At 46.2% G+C, this 14,172-nt stretch overlaps 1 protein-coding gene across 1 annotated transcript; it reads left to right on the top strand.

The window, feature by feature from the left end:
* The first annotated feature begins 1,744 nt into the window (after window positions 1-1,744).
* On the top strand, window positions 1,745-13,001 carry LOC130838899 (WD repeat-containing protein 87-like). The gene is made up of 5 exons (XM_057712619.1): window positions 1,745-1,819; window positions 3,373-6,248; window positions 6,712-6,983; window positions 7,393-11,153; window positions 11,214-13,001. The coding sequence occupies exons 1-5, from the start codon at window positions 1,745-1,747 to the stop codon at window positions 12,999-13,001; spliced, it is 8,772 nt and encodes a 2,923-aa protein (XP_057568602.1).
* The last annotated feature ends 1,171 nt before the right edge of the window (window positions 13,002-14,172 follow it).

Raw genomic sequence — 14,172 nt, 5'->3', positions numbered from 1 at the left:
TTAAAAAAGAACTAATGAAGTGATTGATGTGAAAGATTTTTTTTTTGGCCGCACCACATGGTATGCAGGATCTTAGTTCCCCGACCAGGGATCCAGCCTGCACCACCTGCAGTGGAAATGCGGAGTCTTAATCACTGGACTGCCAGAGAAATTCCTGTGGAAGATTTTTTTTGTGGGCTCTAACCCGCCCTACACGAGATGATCAGAAGTTTTGCCTGCTGCTTCCCCACCCCCCAAATCCAGCCATCAAGTCTCTGGGCCCACACAGGGCATAGGCTTAGCCATGCCAGAGGATGGGTTCTGCTGACCTTGCCTCAGGAGGCTCAGGCCAAATGACTTGGGACTCCACTAGTTCTCTAACCCAGGGTTCTCAGACTTTAAGACCAGGTGCATAAGACCAGCAGGAGAGCTTGTTTTAAAACTCGAGAGTTTGGGGTCCTACCCTCAGAGTTTCCAATTTTGTAGATCTAGGGTGGGCCCTGGTAATTTGCATTTCTAACAAGTTCCCATGTGATGCTGATGTTGCTGTCCTGAGGATCACACTTTGGGGATCACTTCTTTAAACTGAAAGTCCGTCAGTTTCACTTCATCTGGCAGGCACAAGGATGGCTTCCACTGCCCTCTGCTGGCCAAACTATAAATTTAGCTGTAATGTTTCTAGAGCAACTGAAAAGTACGAAGTATGGGTTGGAAGGAAATAACTAGTACTTCTCTGAGAATCAAACCAGCCTAAAAACAGCAATAATAATTGTTTGTTGCTTCAGAGTATACTTAAAAAGGTATTCACAGGAATTATTTTATCCTTGCAACAATCCTGTGAAGTAGGCAAGACTGGCATTTTCATTTTACAAATGAGGAAAATAAGCCCATTGTCAGATCAGTAATGAGAGACTTCCTGACAGAGGGGACTTGTTAAAAGCAGGATTTATTCACTGTCCAACCAAGAAAAGTAGAGTTTTGTCCTCATGAAGCTCAAAGAGAAGGCAACAGGGAGGAGGAGGATGAATAGCAGATGTATCACATGCAAGAGAGCTACTTGATTCCACAAGCCTGGTAAAGCCTGCAAGGCGGAATGGCTGGATCCTTTCTCCAGCTGGGCTATATGGGGCTGACTCTTAGTCCTGGGCAGCCTTTATCTCGATTTTCTATTTCAGTAGTTGAACTTGAATGTCCATAGAATCACCTAGGGAGCTTGTTACAAGTGAAGGACTCAGGGTCCCACCACCATGGTTCTGCTTCAGTGCCTAAGGATCTGCATTTTAAGACGTACCTCTCCCCCAGGAATCCTGGTGCAGGAGGTCCAGGGACCACACTTTGGGAACTAGTCCTTGCAAAAAGATCTCTTGACAGCCCACCACCAGCAAAGAACAATTATTTGCCTGTGATAGTGTTCCTTTCCAGCCTCTCTCTAAGTTTCTCTGCTTCCCTCCCCCATAATATCCTATTGGGTTATATAGCCAATGCTAAGATTCAACCCCCAACTGCTTTAATTACCTTCTCCAAGCCTCAGTTTCCTCAAATGAGGTAATACCTACCTCACTGGGCTGTAGTGAGGATTAAATGAGAAGGTATGTCTTATGCATAGTTCCTGACATTCAAAAAGTGCCCAGTAAACATGACTTCATGGATCTTGCCTTCTGATTTCTCGCTCCTCAAAAAGTAGCAGTGGCTAAGCTGGCCTCTTTTGGATTCCCACAGGTTTTTAAACAACGGTCCTGAGGAAGACCAGGGGATAATCAAGGTGATGACTTCCCCCAGACTCATTCCCCTGTGGAAGGATTTTAAATACCTTGTAAATGACATGATACATAAAAGCAAGGTAATGTATACGTAGGACATAAACATGTTATTGGCCTCTATCTACCTTAAGAGTTATGAGCACTTCAGAGAAGCATAGATCCTCTATGGAAGTAGGAAGCAGGCAGGGTTGATCATAAAGACAACTGTCCCCTGAGTAGAAAGCGGGCCATCAGCTTCCAAATTAGTCTAGAGACCTCTTGCAAGGATATTTTGTTAGTGAGAGGTTAACACTTTGGAGCACTGTCCCAAGAACCAACCCTCTGGGAAGAGAGATTTTTCTAAAAGAGAAGGGAGAAGGCACCAGAGAACATCTACCAACCTCAGTTCTGCTGTGGCTGGCGCTGTGTAAAAGGATCCCATGTGCGTGTTTCATAGCACATGCTCTATCACAGTGGGATAATATATATTGTGTATTTATATATATAATTATATATTGTTATATATTATGTATTAATATATACTACAATAGCTATATTAATTATGATGTCATTTATAATATAATTATCATATTGATTATATATTATATATATATATATATAATCTTCCTCTGTCAAATTTAAAGGCCAGGTAGGATGTCCTAAAAGTCTTAGTGCAATTTTAGGCTTTAATAAAGCTGTGTTGACTTTTGGGATACCCTGCTACTTTACATGTGGGCATATGGCAGTGCACTTGCCTTGGTAATCTGTTAACTGTGTCTTTTATGACATATGTACCTTTTAGACAGAAGGCAGAATGTTAGAGGACAGGTATAGCTAACTTCACATTGGGAAGAACATTAGTCTTCCCCCTGTGCTCACACTATAAAATTTGCCTGTATAGGCCCTATGACAGTTAGGTTTGCTCTTGTGTTGGTTTTGTTCCATGCCTGTGAAGTGTAGGTGTCCCACAGGTGATAAATTGTGCATGTGTGGGTGTCACAGGAGTGATCCTTGGGGCTGAGGCATAACTTTGAGAAGCGCTTCAATTGTGACTTGCATGAAAATATTTAGTACATGTGTGTTCCTGGTCTCTTAGTTTATGCCATGCCTCTCCCCAGCAAACTTTAGATGACCCAAAGACTGACATAGTTGTGTTGAGTGACCGGTCCCAGATCCTGTTCAAAGAGTCTCGCCATCCTCAAAATATGCCGCTTATATGCTATTACTTCAGTGATGCCCACTTCTTTGCTTCCCTCTCTTGGGTGACAACAAGCACAAAAGAAATACAGGTAACACCACCCAGCCTTTCTTCTTCTCAGCCCATTCTGCAGGGGCCATGCCCATGTAAGTTATGACCCTAGATCAACCCAGGAAGATACACCCCTTGAATGAACATGACCTGGATCCAGGATTCCCCCTTCATCCTTTCTCCAATTACAGTCTCCATGTTGAATAGATTTTATGGTTCTTCTAAAGTAGACCAAAGTTAGGGAAAGAGTCCTACGTTTCCCACTTCTACAATGTTTCCAACTCCCAAAACCAGGGGGGTAAAATCACTCTAGAGTCTTCCAATTTCTCCTTACCAAGAGAAAAACTGCTGAATATTCTGCCCTTTCCTCTTCTACTGTCATCTCCCCATCTTCTTCTCTCCTAGGCTATAATATGGATGAAGAGCAAAACTGAGGACATGGTGGAGAAGAGAACGTTCTCCATGACTGACCAGCTGCCGCCCATCCAGTCCATGGTCCACACAGGTTCCTTTCACATCCTCGTGGTCTACTGCGGTGACCTGCTCCTGAGGCTCTTTGGGGACCACTTTCGGTCATTTAAACCCCTGGGTTTAGTGCCCTGCCGCTTTAACATCAGCTGCCTCTGCTATGACCCAGAAATGAAGATGCTTCTGTCGGGCATCCTGGGGGCAGTGGTCACCTGGATCATTGAGCAGAGTGGCAAGGGGCTCCAAATAGCCCACGTGGTTTCCATGCCTAGTGATGAGCTTATCCATGACATCATGTTGAATGGCCCCAATGGCTCTCTCGTAGCCCTGTGTGAGACTGTGGTGAGGGTCCTTGAGCGCCAGGGCCGCGGCCGGCTGGCAGAGGTGAAGAGGTTCCCTTCCAACACCAGTGGCTCCTCAATCACCTGCTGCTTCACCTGTTTTGAGCAGGGCTTTCTCTATACTGGAAACAAGACTGGGGAAATCCAAGTGTGGAGCCTCAATCGGGGCCACTCTCTCCACAGTTTCAAGGCCCATTTCTCACCAGTGATATGTATCCACAGCCGGCCAGAAGCCCACACCCTGCTAACAGCCGGCAAGGAAGGCTTAATCAAGGAGTGGAACCTGACTTCAGGGAGTCTGCTGCGGCAGCTAGAACTTGGCGAGGATCTGTATCGACTCCAGTTTATTGATAGCACTACTTTCTTCTGCCAGACTACCCATTCTTTCTCCTTGCGCAGTCTGCCCTGCTTCTATAACCTCTTCAATGTCTGTGGCTCTGCTCCCCAGCAGGTGCGTCGGGTCCGCTGTGGCAATAACCGGTTCCGGATCCTGTGCACTACTGAGGATGGCTTGTTGCGCTTTGTGTCCCCACTAACAGGGAATCTTCTGGTTATCACCTGGCCCTTCTCAATCCTGGACCAGGCTGTGGATTGGGCCTATGACCCAGATAAAGAGGAGCTCTTTGTAGCAACAGGCAGCTCAGATGTGCTGGTATTTGACACAACCCGCTGCCCTTGCCCAGCCAAGTATCTTCTATGCACCTCACCAGATCCTCAGGACTTGGTACAATGCCTGGCTTATGGGAATTTCCACCTGGGTCGGGGTCTAGAAGGACTAATGTTCTCTGGACACCAGAGTGGTATGATCAGAGTGCTTTCCCAGCACAGCTGTGCCCGAACAGAGAAATTCATGCACTTTGGGGCTGTATTAGCACTCTCTACACTGCCTGGAGGGCTTTCTGGCAGCCCAGGAAACTCTTTGCTCTGTTCCTATGGAATGGATGACTACATACATCTATCAGAAGCTGTGTTTGAAGGGGTCAGAGTGCAGCTGCGGCTCCTCACCAGCATTCTCAGCAGCTGTCAGCTGACACACTTGATACTCTTACCCAAGTCTGTGGGTGCCATCACAGAGACTAACTGCCTGCGTCTCTGGAAGTTCCATGACTTTCTGTCCTCTGGGTCACAGGAACGCTCGACGTTCATAGAGACATTGCCTCTGCACCAGTGTACCATCACATCTTTTGATGTCTGCCTTTCCTTGAGTCTTTTTGTCACAGGTGGCAGTGACGGCTCTGTCCGGATCTGGAACTTCCACGGTAGACTCATAGCCATGCTGGACTCATCACTGCACTTTGGCCCCCTCTGCTTTGCAAATGACCGAGGTGACCTGCTTGTAACTTTCAACCAGAGTCTTTATCTGGTGTCCTGTTTAAAACTGCTTCCCCCAACCATGCTGGCTCGCCTTTCCCTTACAGGTATGACAGATGAAGTGCTAGAAGTTCCTAAGCCTTTCATACCAAGCTTCTTCTTCTCCTTTGAGACCATGTTTGTGCCCAAGTATGTCTACCTTGGACAGGGGCAACAGCAATTAGTGGGTCTGGAGACCCTTGTCAATACTCGGGCCATTGCCTTTGATCATAACGTGCCACACGTCATAGAAGAAGATGAGCAAGGGAGCCCTGTGCTACTGTCTTCCTTCAGATATGATTCCTTGTCTAAGGACACTGATTGGACACAGGTGACAAAACCTCCTCATTCCCATTATGTGCTTCCTCCCCAACTACAGCTGACTACTTGGGATGGACTCAACCCCTACCAGATACTGCGATGCTACTTTGGTCATGGGCAGAAATGGCTCTTGGCTCCTGATTGCTACATCCCTAACTCAGTGATTCGTGCCTGTCTTTGGCCAGAGGGCAGCCCGATATACCTACAGTGCAACCTGCACTCACCCATGAGGGAATTGGAATGGGACAAATCTCAACACTTCTTCTTCTGGCATAGTAGGGCAAGAGCTATAAGTGATGTAGGAGAATATGCACGTGAAAAGGAGGATGACTTCCTAGAAATAAGAGCATCAAAGGATATAACTTACAGTGTCCTCACAGACTCTGCAAACCACAGTTGGCTGGGAAGAAAGATGAGTGAAATAGCTATCAATAGCCTGATAGAGACAATTCTCACTATTATGATCCATGCATCTCCACTGAAGTACCAGTGCTGTATTGGTGCACTAGGGCAAATCTTTGCCTCTTACCAGGTGTCTCCACCCCTGCGCTCTGAAACAGCCCATCGTCTGTTGGATGATACAACCAATTCCAATCCACTGATCCGAGAGCTAGCCTGGGAAGGGCTGAAGCGTCTAGGAATGATTACTCATCTCTTTGCCATGCCTCTGGCCCAAGGACTAATGGACAAAGATGAAAGAGTGAGGAGTAAGGCCCTGAGCCTCATGGCTGAGACTGGAGTCCACTCTAAGACCTCACTCTTAAACTTGATCCAGGACCGAGATACTTTCCGGGAGATGCAGTAAGTTCTCTGCACCTTCCTCAGTTCTTTATTAGCTTCTGATTTTTTTCTTCTCCTTCCCCCTTTTTCCCTTCCCTGCCTTCGCTGTCTCTTCATCTCTGTTCATTAGCTCTTCCTGTCCTTTTTCCTTGTTCATAGTCTCTTTCCATTCCTAGACTATCCTGATGATCCCCTAATTGCTCGTTCCTTTCTCCATTTCTTGTATTCCTGTTTGTCCCCTGCCTCTTCAAGTGCCCCTTTTCACCCTCTTCTCCTACCCCTGTAGCCCCCATACAGGTCACTCCATTGCCGTCTTGGCTTCCTAGACTCTTCCTTTCTTCTTTGCCATCCTTTATCTCTACATATACTGTCTCTGTTTGTCATGTTGCCAAGCCCCATGCCTGTTCCATAGCAGTTCTTTCCTTCTCATTCCCCCTCTCATCCCTGATTCAGCATGGTCCTTCCACTCCTTTGACTTTCACAGGCAGGAAATGGTTGGTGAGGAAACCCTGGACCATCTGCTGGGAATGCGGGCCACAGATCTCCAAATCCTTCATACTCAAGTGCAGCAGCGATTGAATGAAAACCTGACCTTATCATGGGATGATGAAAAGCCTACTTTTTCTTTAGATGTTTCAGGGGCTTTTGAACATACCGCCCTTTCCAAACAACTTGATACAGCTCCTGAAGAACCTGAAGTTGCCTTCAAGCCCAGCAAAGGCCAAAAACGGGGCCGAGTAGGAGGCAGAAAGCATAGTATGTATGGGGTGATCTGGTTCATGCCTCAGGGTCCCCAAGAGGCAGGGTAGTTAGGGCTAAAGTGGGTCAAGAGGTATCAGATAGGAACAGAGATAAGTGGAAAGATCCTTTCACAGAAAAGAACCTTCCTAGGAAGAATCCACCCAAATTCATAGAGACTCCAAAACCTACCTCTGTAGGACTTGGCAGAGGTGGGATGTGGGGGTGGGGGTATGCGGGATGGGGGAGGTGGAGAAGGGAAGGCACTGGGAATAAAGCAAAGAGAATGCCTTTTTTTAAAGGCCTCAGCCCCCTCTGTTGCTGCTTCTGTTATGGCAGTTCCTCTTAGCTCATACCAGATATTGGGAAGGGCTTCATTTAAGCCTCCCATGCTTTCCTTATCTACATCTCCTGATTTTCCCTATAGCCCGAAAATTTTTGCGGAGCCTCAAGAAGATTAGAGAGACTGGCCCAGAGCCAGGTCCCTTCGAGGGAGAAGGTGATCAGAGTGAAGCTGCACCAGCTGAGGGGGAGGAGTCTAGGTCTTCAATCTCCAGTATATTAAAGATTTCAAAAGATGAGGAACAACCTCCAGAGGTAGATGCCTCAAAGGATCATGTTGCATTGACCCTGAAGATGCTGAGGAAGATACGTGACAAAAAAGACAGGAAAGCAACACTTCAGAAACCCACAAAGAGGCGCAAGAGGAAGACAATAAAAGCTGAAGTTCCAGTTGAGGAATCTCCATATCCTATAAGGAGAGAATCAGTTGTGAAGCCAGTGAAAATCAAAGGACAGGGTGCCTCTGGAGCTCCTGGCCATAGGACCGCTCCTGGAGATGGCTCATCATGGCGGGATGATCTATGTCGTCTTATGACCCTGAGGATATCTGGTTCCCAGACAAAAATGTCAGAAGCTCTAAACATTGAGCTAGTGACCACAGCTCAGGAGGTGCTGTCAGATCGACGGCCCAGCTGGGAGCTCTTTCAGGAGATCTGCCCCCTGCTGCAGAAAGAAAGTAAGGAACTGCTTGAGGACCTTGACTGGGATGTAGCCTGGCCAGAGGAGAAACCAGTTTTTATTCATGGAAGAGCAATTAGAGAGGACACGGTAATCAGAGACAAGGAAGAGGAGACAAAGGAAGAGCAAGAGCAAAAGAAAGAAAGGGATGTGCAGGACTTGCGAGAAGCCCAGGTGATGCCCAAAAAAGGCAAGAAAAAGAAAGTTATTTTTTTAGAATCAGACGTAACCAAGGGAAAACAAATATCAAAGAAAGAAGAGAAGAAACCCTTTAAGAAGCCTTCTAAACAGGAGAGGAAAGCAGTCCAGCGGGAAATAAAAGTGGATAAAAAAGAGAGGAAAATAACCAAAGAAGAGAGGGACGTTAGTCAGGAAGTAGGGGAAATGGCCAAATTAGAGGAGGAAGTGGTTGAGCAAGAAGGAAGACCAGTTAAGGAAGAGATGAAGCTATCTTGGCAGGAGTGGAAGAAGTCCCAGGATCAGTGGAAACAGGCTTATGGTGAGACGAGTATATCCTGGGATGAATGGAAGAAAACTTGGGAAAGCAAGCATCTTCAGGAAGAAGAGAAACGACAGGAGGAGGAAGAAAAGCTGTTACCAGATGAGGAAAAGCTGGAGAGGGACAAGAGGATGCGGACGTGGGATGAATGGTCACAGATCTGGGAAAAGACATCAGCCAGGGCCAGGGAGCAATTGTTGGAGGATGGGGAGGAAGTGACCCGGGAGGAAGAACTGTCTCAGGAGTGGGAAGGAGAAGAAGAAGCAGCAGAAGAAGCAGCAGCAGAAGAAGGAGAAGAGCTAATGACAGAAGAGCAGAGACAGGTCCACCAAGAATATAAACAGGCACAGGCTGAGAGGAAACGGGCCCAAGCTGAAATAAAACAAGCCCAAGAAGAGAGTAAGCTGGCACAAGAAGAAGAGAAGCTAGCACAGGAAGAGAGAATACTGGCTCAGGAAGAGAGAAAAATGGCCAGAGACTTAGAGAAACAGGCCCAGAAAGACAGGAAAATGATCCAGGCAGAGAGGAAGTTTATCCAGAATGAGGAAAAACTAGCCCAAAGAGAGGAGATGCTAACCCAGGAAGCAGAGAAAGTAGCCCAGCAAAGGAAGAAACTGGCTATGAAACTGGAGAAACTAGCTCGAGAAGAAGAGAAAACAGCAAAGAAAGGAGGCAAGCTAGCTGAGGTAAAAAAGATATTGGTCCAGAAATTGGAAAAACTGGCCCAAAAGGAGCAAGATCTAGCATGGCAAGAAAAGGAACTAGCCCAGGAATTGGAGGACCTGGCGTGGGAAGAGGAGGAACTGGCTTTGAAAGAAGAGGAACTGAATGAGAAAGAGGAGGAACTGGTCAATGAAGAGGAGAGACTGGACCAGGAGGAGACGACGCTGGCCTTACAAGAGGAGAAACTGGATATGGAAGAGAAAGAAGTGGTCCAGGAAGAAGAATTGCTGATCCAGGAAGGAAAGAAATTGGTCCAGGACAAGGAAAAATGGTCTGAGGAAAAGGAACACCTTGGCCAGAGAAGGGAGCAGTTGATGGAGAATAAGCAAAAGTTGGCCCAGGAAGAAGAACTCCTGACCCAGGAAGAGAAGAAACTGGCCCAGGAGAAGGTGAAATCTCCTGGAGAAGAGGAAAGACTTGCCCAGAAAAGGGAGCAGTTGATGGAGAATAAACAGAAACTGACCCAAGAAGAAGAGCTACTAATCCAGGATGAGAAGACACTGACCCAGGACATGGAAACACTGCTTGTGGAGGAGGAAAGATTTGCCCAGAGAAGGGAGCAATTGAGAAAGGATAAGCAAAAATTGGCCCAGGAAAGGAATAAATTGGTCCAGAACAAAGAAGAACTCTTCAAAACCAAGGAGATACTAGCCTGGAGGCAGAAGACTCTGGCTCAGGAGAAGGAGAATCTGGCTCAGGAGCAGGTGAAACTGGCTCAGAGGAAAGAAAATTTAATCCAGCTCAAAGAAAGCCTCACCCAAAAGGGAAAGAAATTAGGCCACAAAAAGGAGAAAGCGGACATGTACAAGAAGAGACTGATTCAGATAGAGAAGAAGCTGATGGAGGAAAAGGAGAAACTTCTCCAGAAGAAGGAGAAACTGGCTGCTGTAGAGGAAAAACTGACCCAATTAGAGGAAAGTCTTGCTGAGAAACAGCATGAACTAGCCCAGGACAAAATGAAATTAGCTACAGAGAAGAGGGCAATACTCCAAAAACTGAAACAGCTCAGAGGTGACTGGTCTATTACTAAGGAAGAAAAGGCATTAGGCACGGAAATGAAGAAACTGGCCTGGGAGAAGGTGAGACTAGCTGAGGGAAAGGAAACTCTCTTCAAGGAAGAGACTCAAGAAACTTTAAGACAGGGAAGACCAACTAAGGATGAACTAGAACTAATTAGGAGGAAACTGTCACTAGAGGAAAAGATACTGGTCTATGAAGATAGGATACTGGCCACAGAACACACAGACATTACCAAAGGAAAACTGGAGTTTACTAGAGGAGGGAGAGTATATGCCCAGGAAGAAAGGAAGCTAGCCAAATTAATAAGGAAGTTGGCTACAGAAAGTCAGGGCATTTCCAAGAAACCATTAAAAGTAAGCAGCAAAATCTTAAAGGTACTTCAAGCCCTTATCAAAGAAGAAAGAAAACTAACCCAGGAAGAAATAGAGATGACAAAGTTAAAGAGGGCATTCTTTATTAAGGAAAGGGAACTGAACAAGGTACAGGATGAACTTGATGCCAAGGAGTGGGATTTTTCTGAGGAACAACCAGAAATTACCACAGATGAGAAGAAACTGGCTAAGAGGCAGAGAAAACTGGCCAAGGAAATGAGAAGATTGATAAAGAAAGAGAAAAAGATGACTGAGCAAGAAAGCAGATTGGCCAGGCAACAGAGAGAAGTCATTGAGGAAGAAGGGGAGGAAGAAATAACAGAGGAAGAAGAGGCAAAGCCATTCCTTAAACAAAGGTCGAGAAAGAGAAAAAAGCTAAAGAGAGTTGATATGCAACAGGAAGAGCTTCTCAGTCAAGAGGATGAGATGAAAAGTGTGAAAAGTGAAGAGAGCTTTTCTGAAGAAATGGAAAGCCTGTTAGATGAAATAGAGAGAGAGAATTTGTCTGTGGAGGAGGAAGAAGAGGAAGAGGAGGAGGAGGTGGAGGAGAAAGACGTGAAGGAGGCGGAGGAGGAAAAGGAAACAGAAGAGGAGGAAATGGAAGAGGAGGAGGAGGAAGAGGAAGGGAAGGAGAAGAAGAAAAAGAAGAAGAAGAAGGTGCAGGAGGAGGAAGAGCAGGAGGAGGAAGTGTTTGAGAAGGAAGAAAGCACGAGTGAGGAAGAGGTGGAACGTTTGAGTGAGAAAGAAGAGGAGGAAGAGGAGAGAAGCTCGTTGGAAGAAGAGGTAGACAAGAAAAAAGAGATCTTTAAAAAACAAAAACTATTTAAGTTACCAGGAGAAAGAAAAAAGGACTTAATAGGAAAAAAAACAGTCCCTTTTATTGAAAGAAGAATCCCCGAGGTCAAAGGTAGTGCTATAAAACTGGATGTTCTGAAAAGCCCTTCCAAGCAACTGATCTCAGTAGTTCTGGAGAGGGAAGAGACGATATCAGTGCCAGTGTCAACTAAACAAAAATCCTGGGAAGATAAGACCACAGTACTTGAGAAACCCAGGGTACTCCTAGGAACAGGGTTTATGGATAAACAAGAACTGTTAAAGAAATATAAGCCAATACCTCTACAAGTTTTGGATACAGTTTTGGAGTCCCAAGAGCCTGACTTAAAGACCCCGTATTTATCCCACATATTGAAGAAGACCATGGAAGCTCATAAACTCCAAGGCAAACCACTAGGGGTCAAGTGGCAGTGGCTTCTGCAGCGTCATCCATCTCTGAAGGGACAGACTGAGGTAAAATTACCTGTGTCCAAAATCCTGGCTGAGGAAATATATGCAGACTTAAGCCTCTCAGATGTAGAGTGGATGCACCATGTCCTAGAACAGATGGAGGCAGGAGAACAGCTTTCCAGGGATAGTTTCCACAGATTGTGCCAGCTTCTCAAAGACCTCACTGCAAAGGAAAACTTAGAGTGGATGCATCTGGCCAAACTTGAAGCCATTGTGTACCATCACAAGCAGATCTTGGAATCGCAAAGCACACATATCTCAAAACCCAGTAAGGATCCCATGGGTCCAAAATACCTGAAAGTGATCCCTCCTATAAAAGGAAAGGAAAAGGAAAGCTGGCTAAAACCATCTGTCTCCACACGAAAGTCCCCATTAGCTACCAAAATGACTTCAGACCCAAAGGCTATAAATTGGCATCTTCTAGGAGAGCCTTACAGGAGTGCGCGGGCAGAGCAGATATCCACTGCTCTCAAGGAGATGGAGATGCAACACTATTACCCTGCAACAAGAGACATTTTCACAGGTGCCCTTGACCCTGTGGAAAAACAAACCCTAGCACTGATGTTTCAAAAGGACTTCTGGGCTTTTAAGGATAAGGGCAGGTTTGCCAAATTGCCCAAGTTGGAGAAGAAGGCACAGCCCATCTCTAAAAAAAAGGAAGAGGTGCCTCTGTGGGAGACATTTGTGGCATTGTACCATGTTTTGCGGATGTTAAAGGAGCGATACGCAAGAGACAGTGCTGCTTGGATGGAACAGTTCTACCGCCTCATGGACCTGTACCAACTTAAGTCCCCCCGAATCCAGAGGCTACTACAGGAACTGCTACAAAGAGAGGAACCCCAGTCCCAAGAGATCATTTACAAAGAGGCCCTAAACGCCATAGACTTAGTTCCTGGGGAGCGGTTGTTATACCACCTGTTCTGTGGTGGCTCTCACACCCCTAACGGTCCTCTGGAGTTCCAGGAGGTGGTTCCCCTCCCAGGGCAGAACAATGTACGTACCATGCTGCCTACAGGCATTGCCCAATATGGGATCTTAGAACTTGCCTGGAAGAGCCTGCCGCAAGCTGATTTACACCTCACTAAGGAATCGCCCTACATCGTTGCTCCTACCCCCTAATTTGGGATTGGAGGAGCAGGGCTTTTCATCCCCACCTGGAGAAAGGCCTTGTCACCAGAATCTAGACCTTTACCCCTAGAGTCCACACAGAGGTAGGGCCACGCCAAAGCTCTTTCCCTATCCAGTTCTAGAAACCAGCTTTACACGTGTAAGAAAGAGGAGGTTCTCATTTACAACAAGCACTGTGATGTGTCCCTTTCCTCAAATATTGCTTCTCCAGAAAGGTAGCCAGGAAGACCAGATATTCACATACTCTTGAGAGCGGGAAAACTTCCCCAAAGCCAGTGATGCTCACCCTCTGGAGGCCTTCAGGCAGAAGAGTCTGTCCTTGTCCTCTTCCTTCCTTTCCTCCCACCATTCTCCCCTAAAGACCATAGGAAGGAAAGCACCTGGCACAAAAATGAATGTATATTTGGCATTAATATAAGAGGCATTGATATAATGGAAAGAAAATGGATTTTAGAATCAGAAGACCCAGTGTTTTGCCTCTTGGTTTTGGGGGATACACAGTGGAGGCAGACTCTTTCCCTGACCATAGTTCTGCATGCTGATGACTTGAGCCCCCAACAGCAGGTATGGTGGGTGTTGAGGAGATCCTCAGAGCACAGGAAAAAGTCAGTACCACCTGGTGACCTCACTACTGGATGGCATTAAGAGATAAGGCTGTTTGAGATTAAAGCAGGAAGAAAAGGAGGGAAGCCTGTATCTTTCACTTCCTTTGCCAACCTGGATATGGGTTTTGGGGAGGATGATAGAATGAGAATTTGAAAGATTAGGTATAAGCTCAAATAGGCCCCCAACTATCTAGGGACTTAAGATCTTTCCCTCTAGCAATTAAGGAGACAAGGGTTAAAGGGAAAGAGGTAGTAAAGTGGAGGAAGTTGTCACTGCCAGTAATGGTATTCCTCCCCTGATCTCCCTCTCCCCACTACAGATACTTCAAAACTGCCTCTTCCCAGGTAAGCTGAGCCAACAGATTCTAGTAAGTAGCCCATCTATGCTATTTGCCACCCTCCATCCCAACCTCTCCTTTATTATTCTACTCCCTCCGAGTTTGCTTTTGTGAGTAAGCCACAAATAGAGAGCAAGAGAACATTTTGAGAAGTTGGATTCACCTTGGAGGCCAAGGGTAATCAGAGCCCTGAGTGTGTACTTGGGCCCTTCCATGTCA

The sequence above is a fragment of the Hippopotamus amphibius genome, chromosome 16 (genome assembly GCF_030028045.1).
Source record: "Hippopotamus amphibius kiboko isolate mHipAmp2 chromosome 16, mHipAmp2.hap2, whole genome shotgun sequence".
In the NCBI taxonomy this organism is placed as follows: Eukaryota; Metazoa; Chordata; class Mammalia; order Artiodactyla; family Hippopotamidae; genus Hippopotamus; species Hippopotamus amphibius.
Note: the sequence above shows the minus strand (reverse complement) of the source record. Positions and strands in the feature narration are given on the sequence as shown.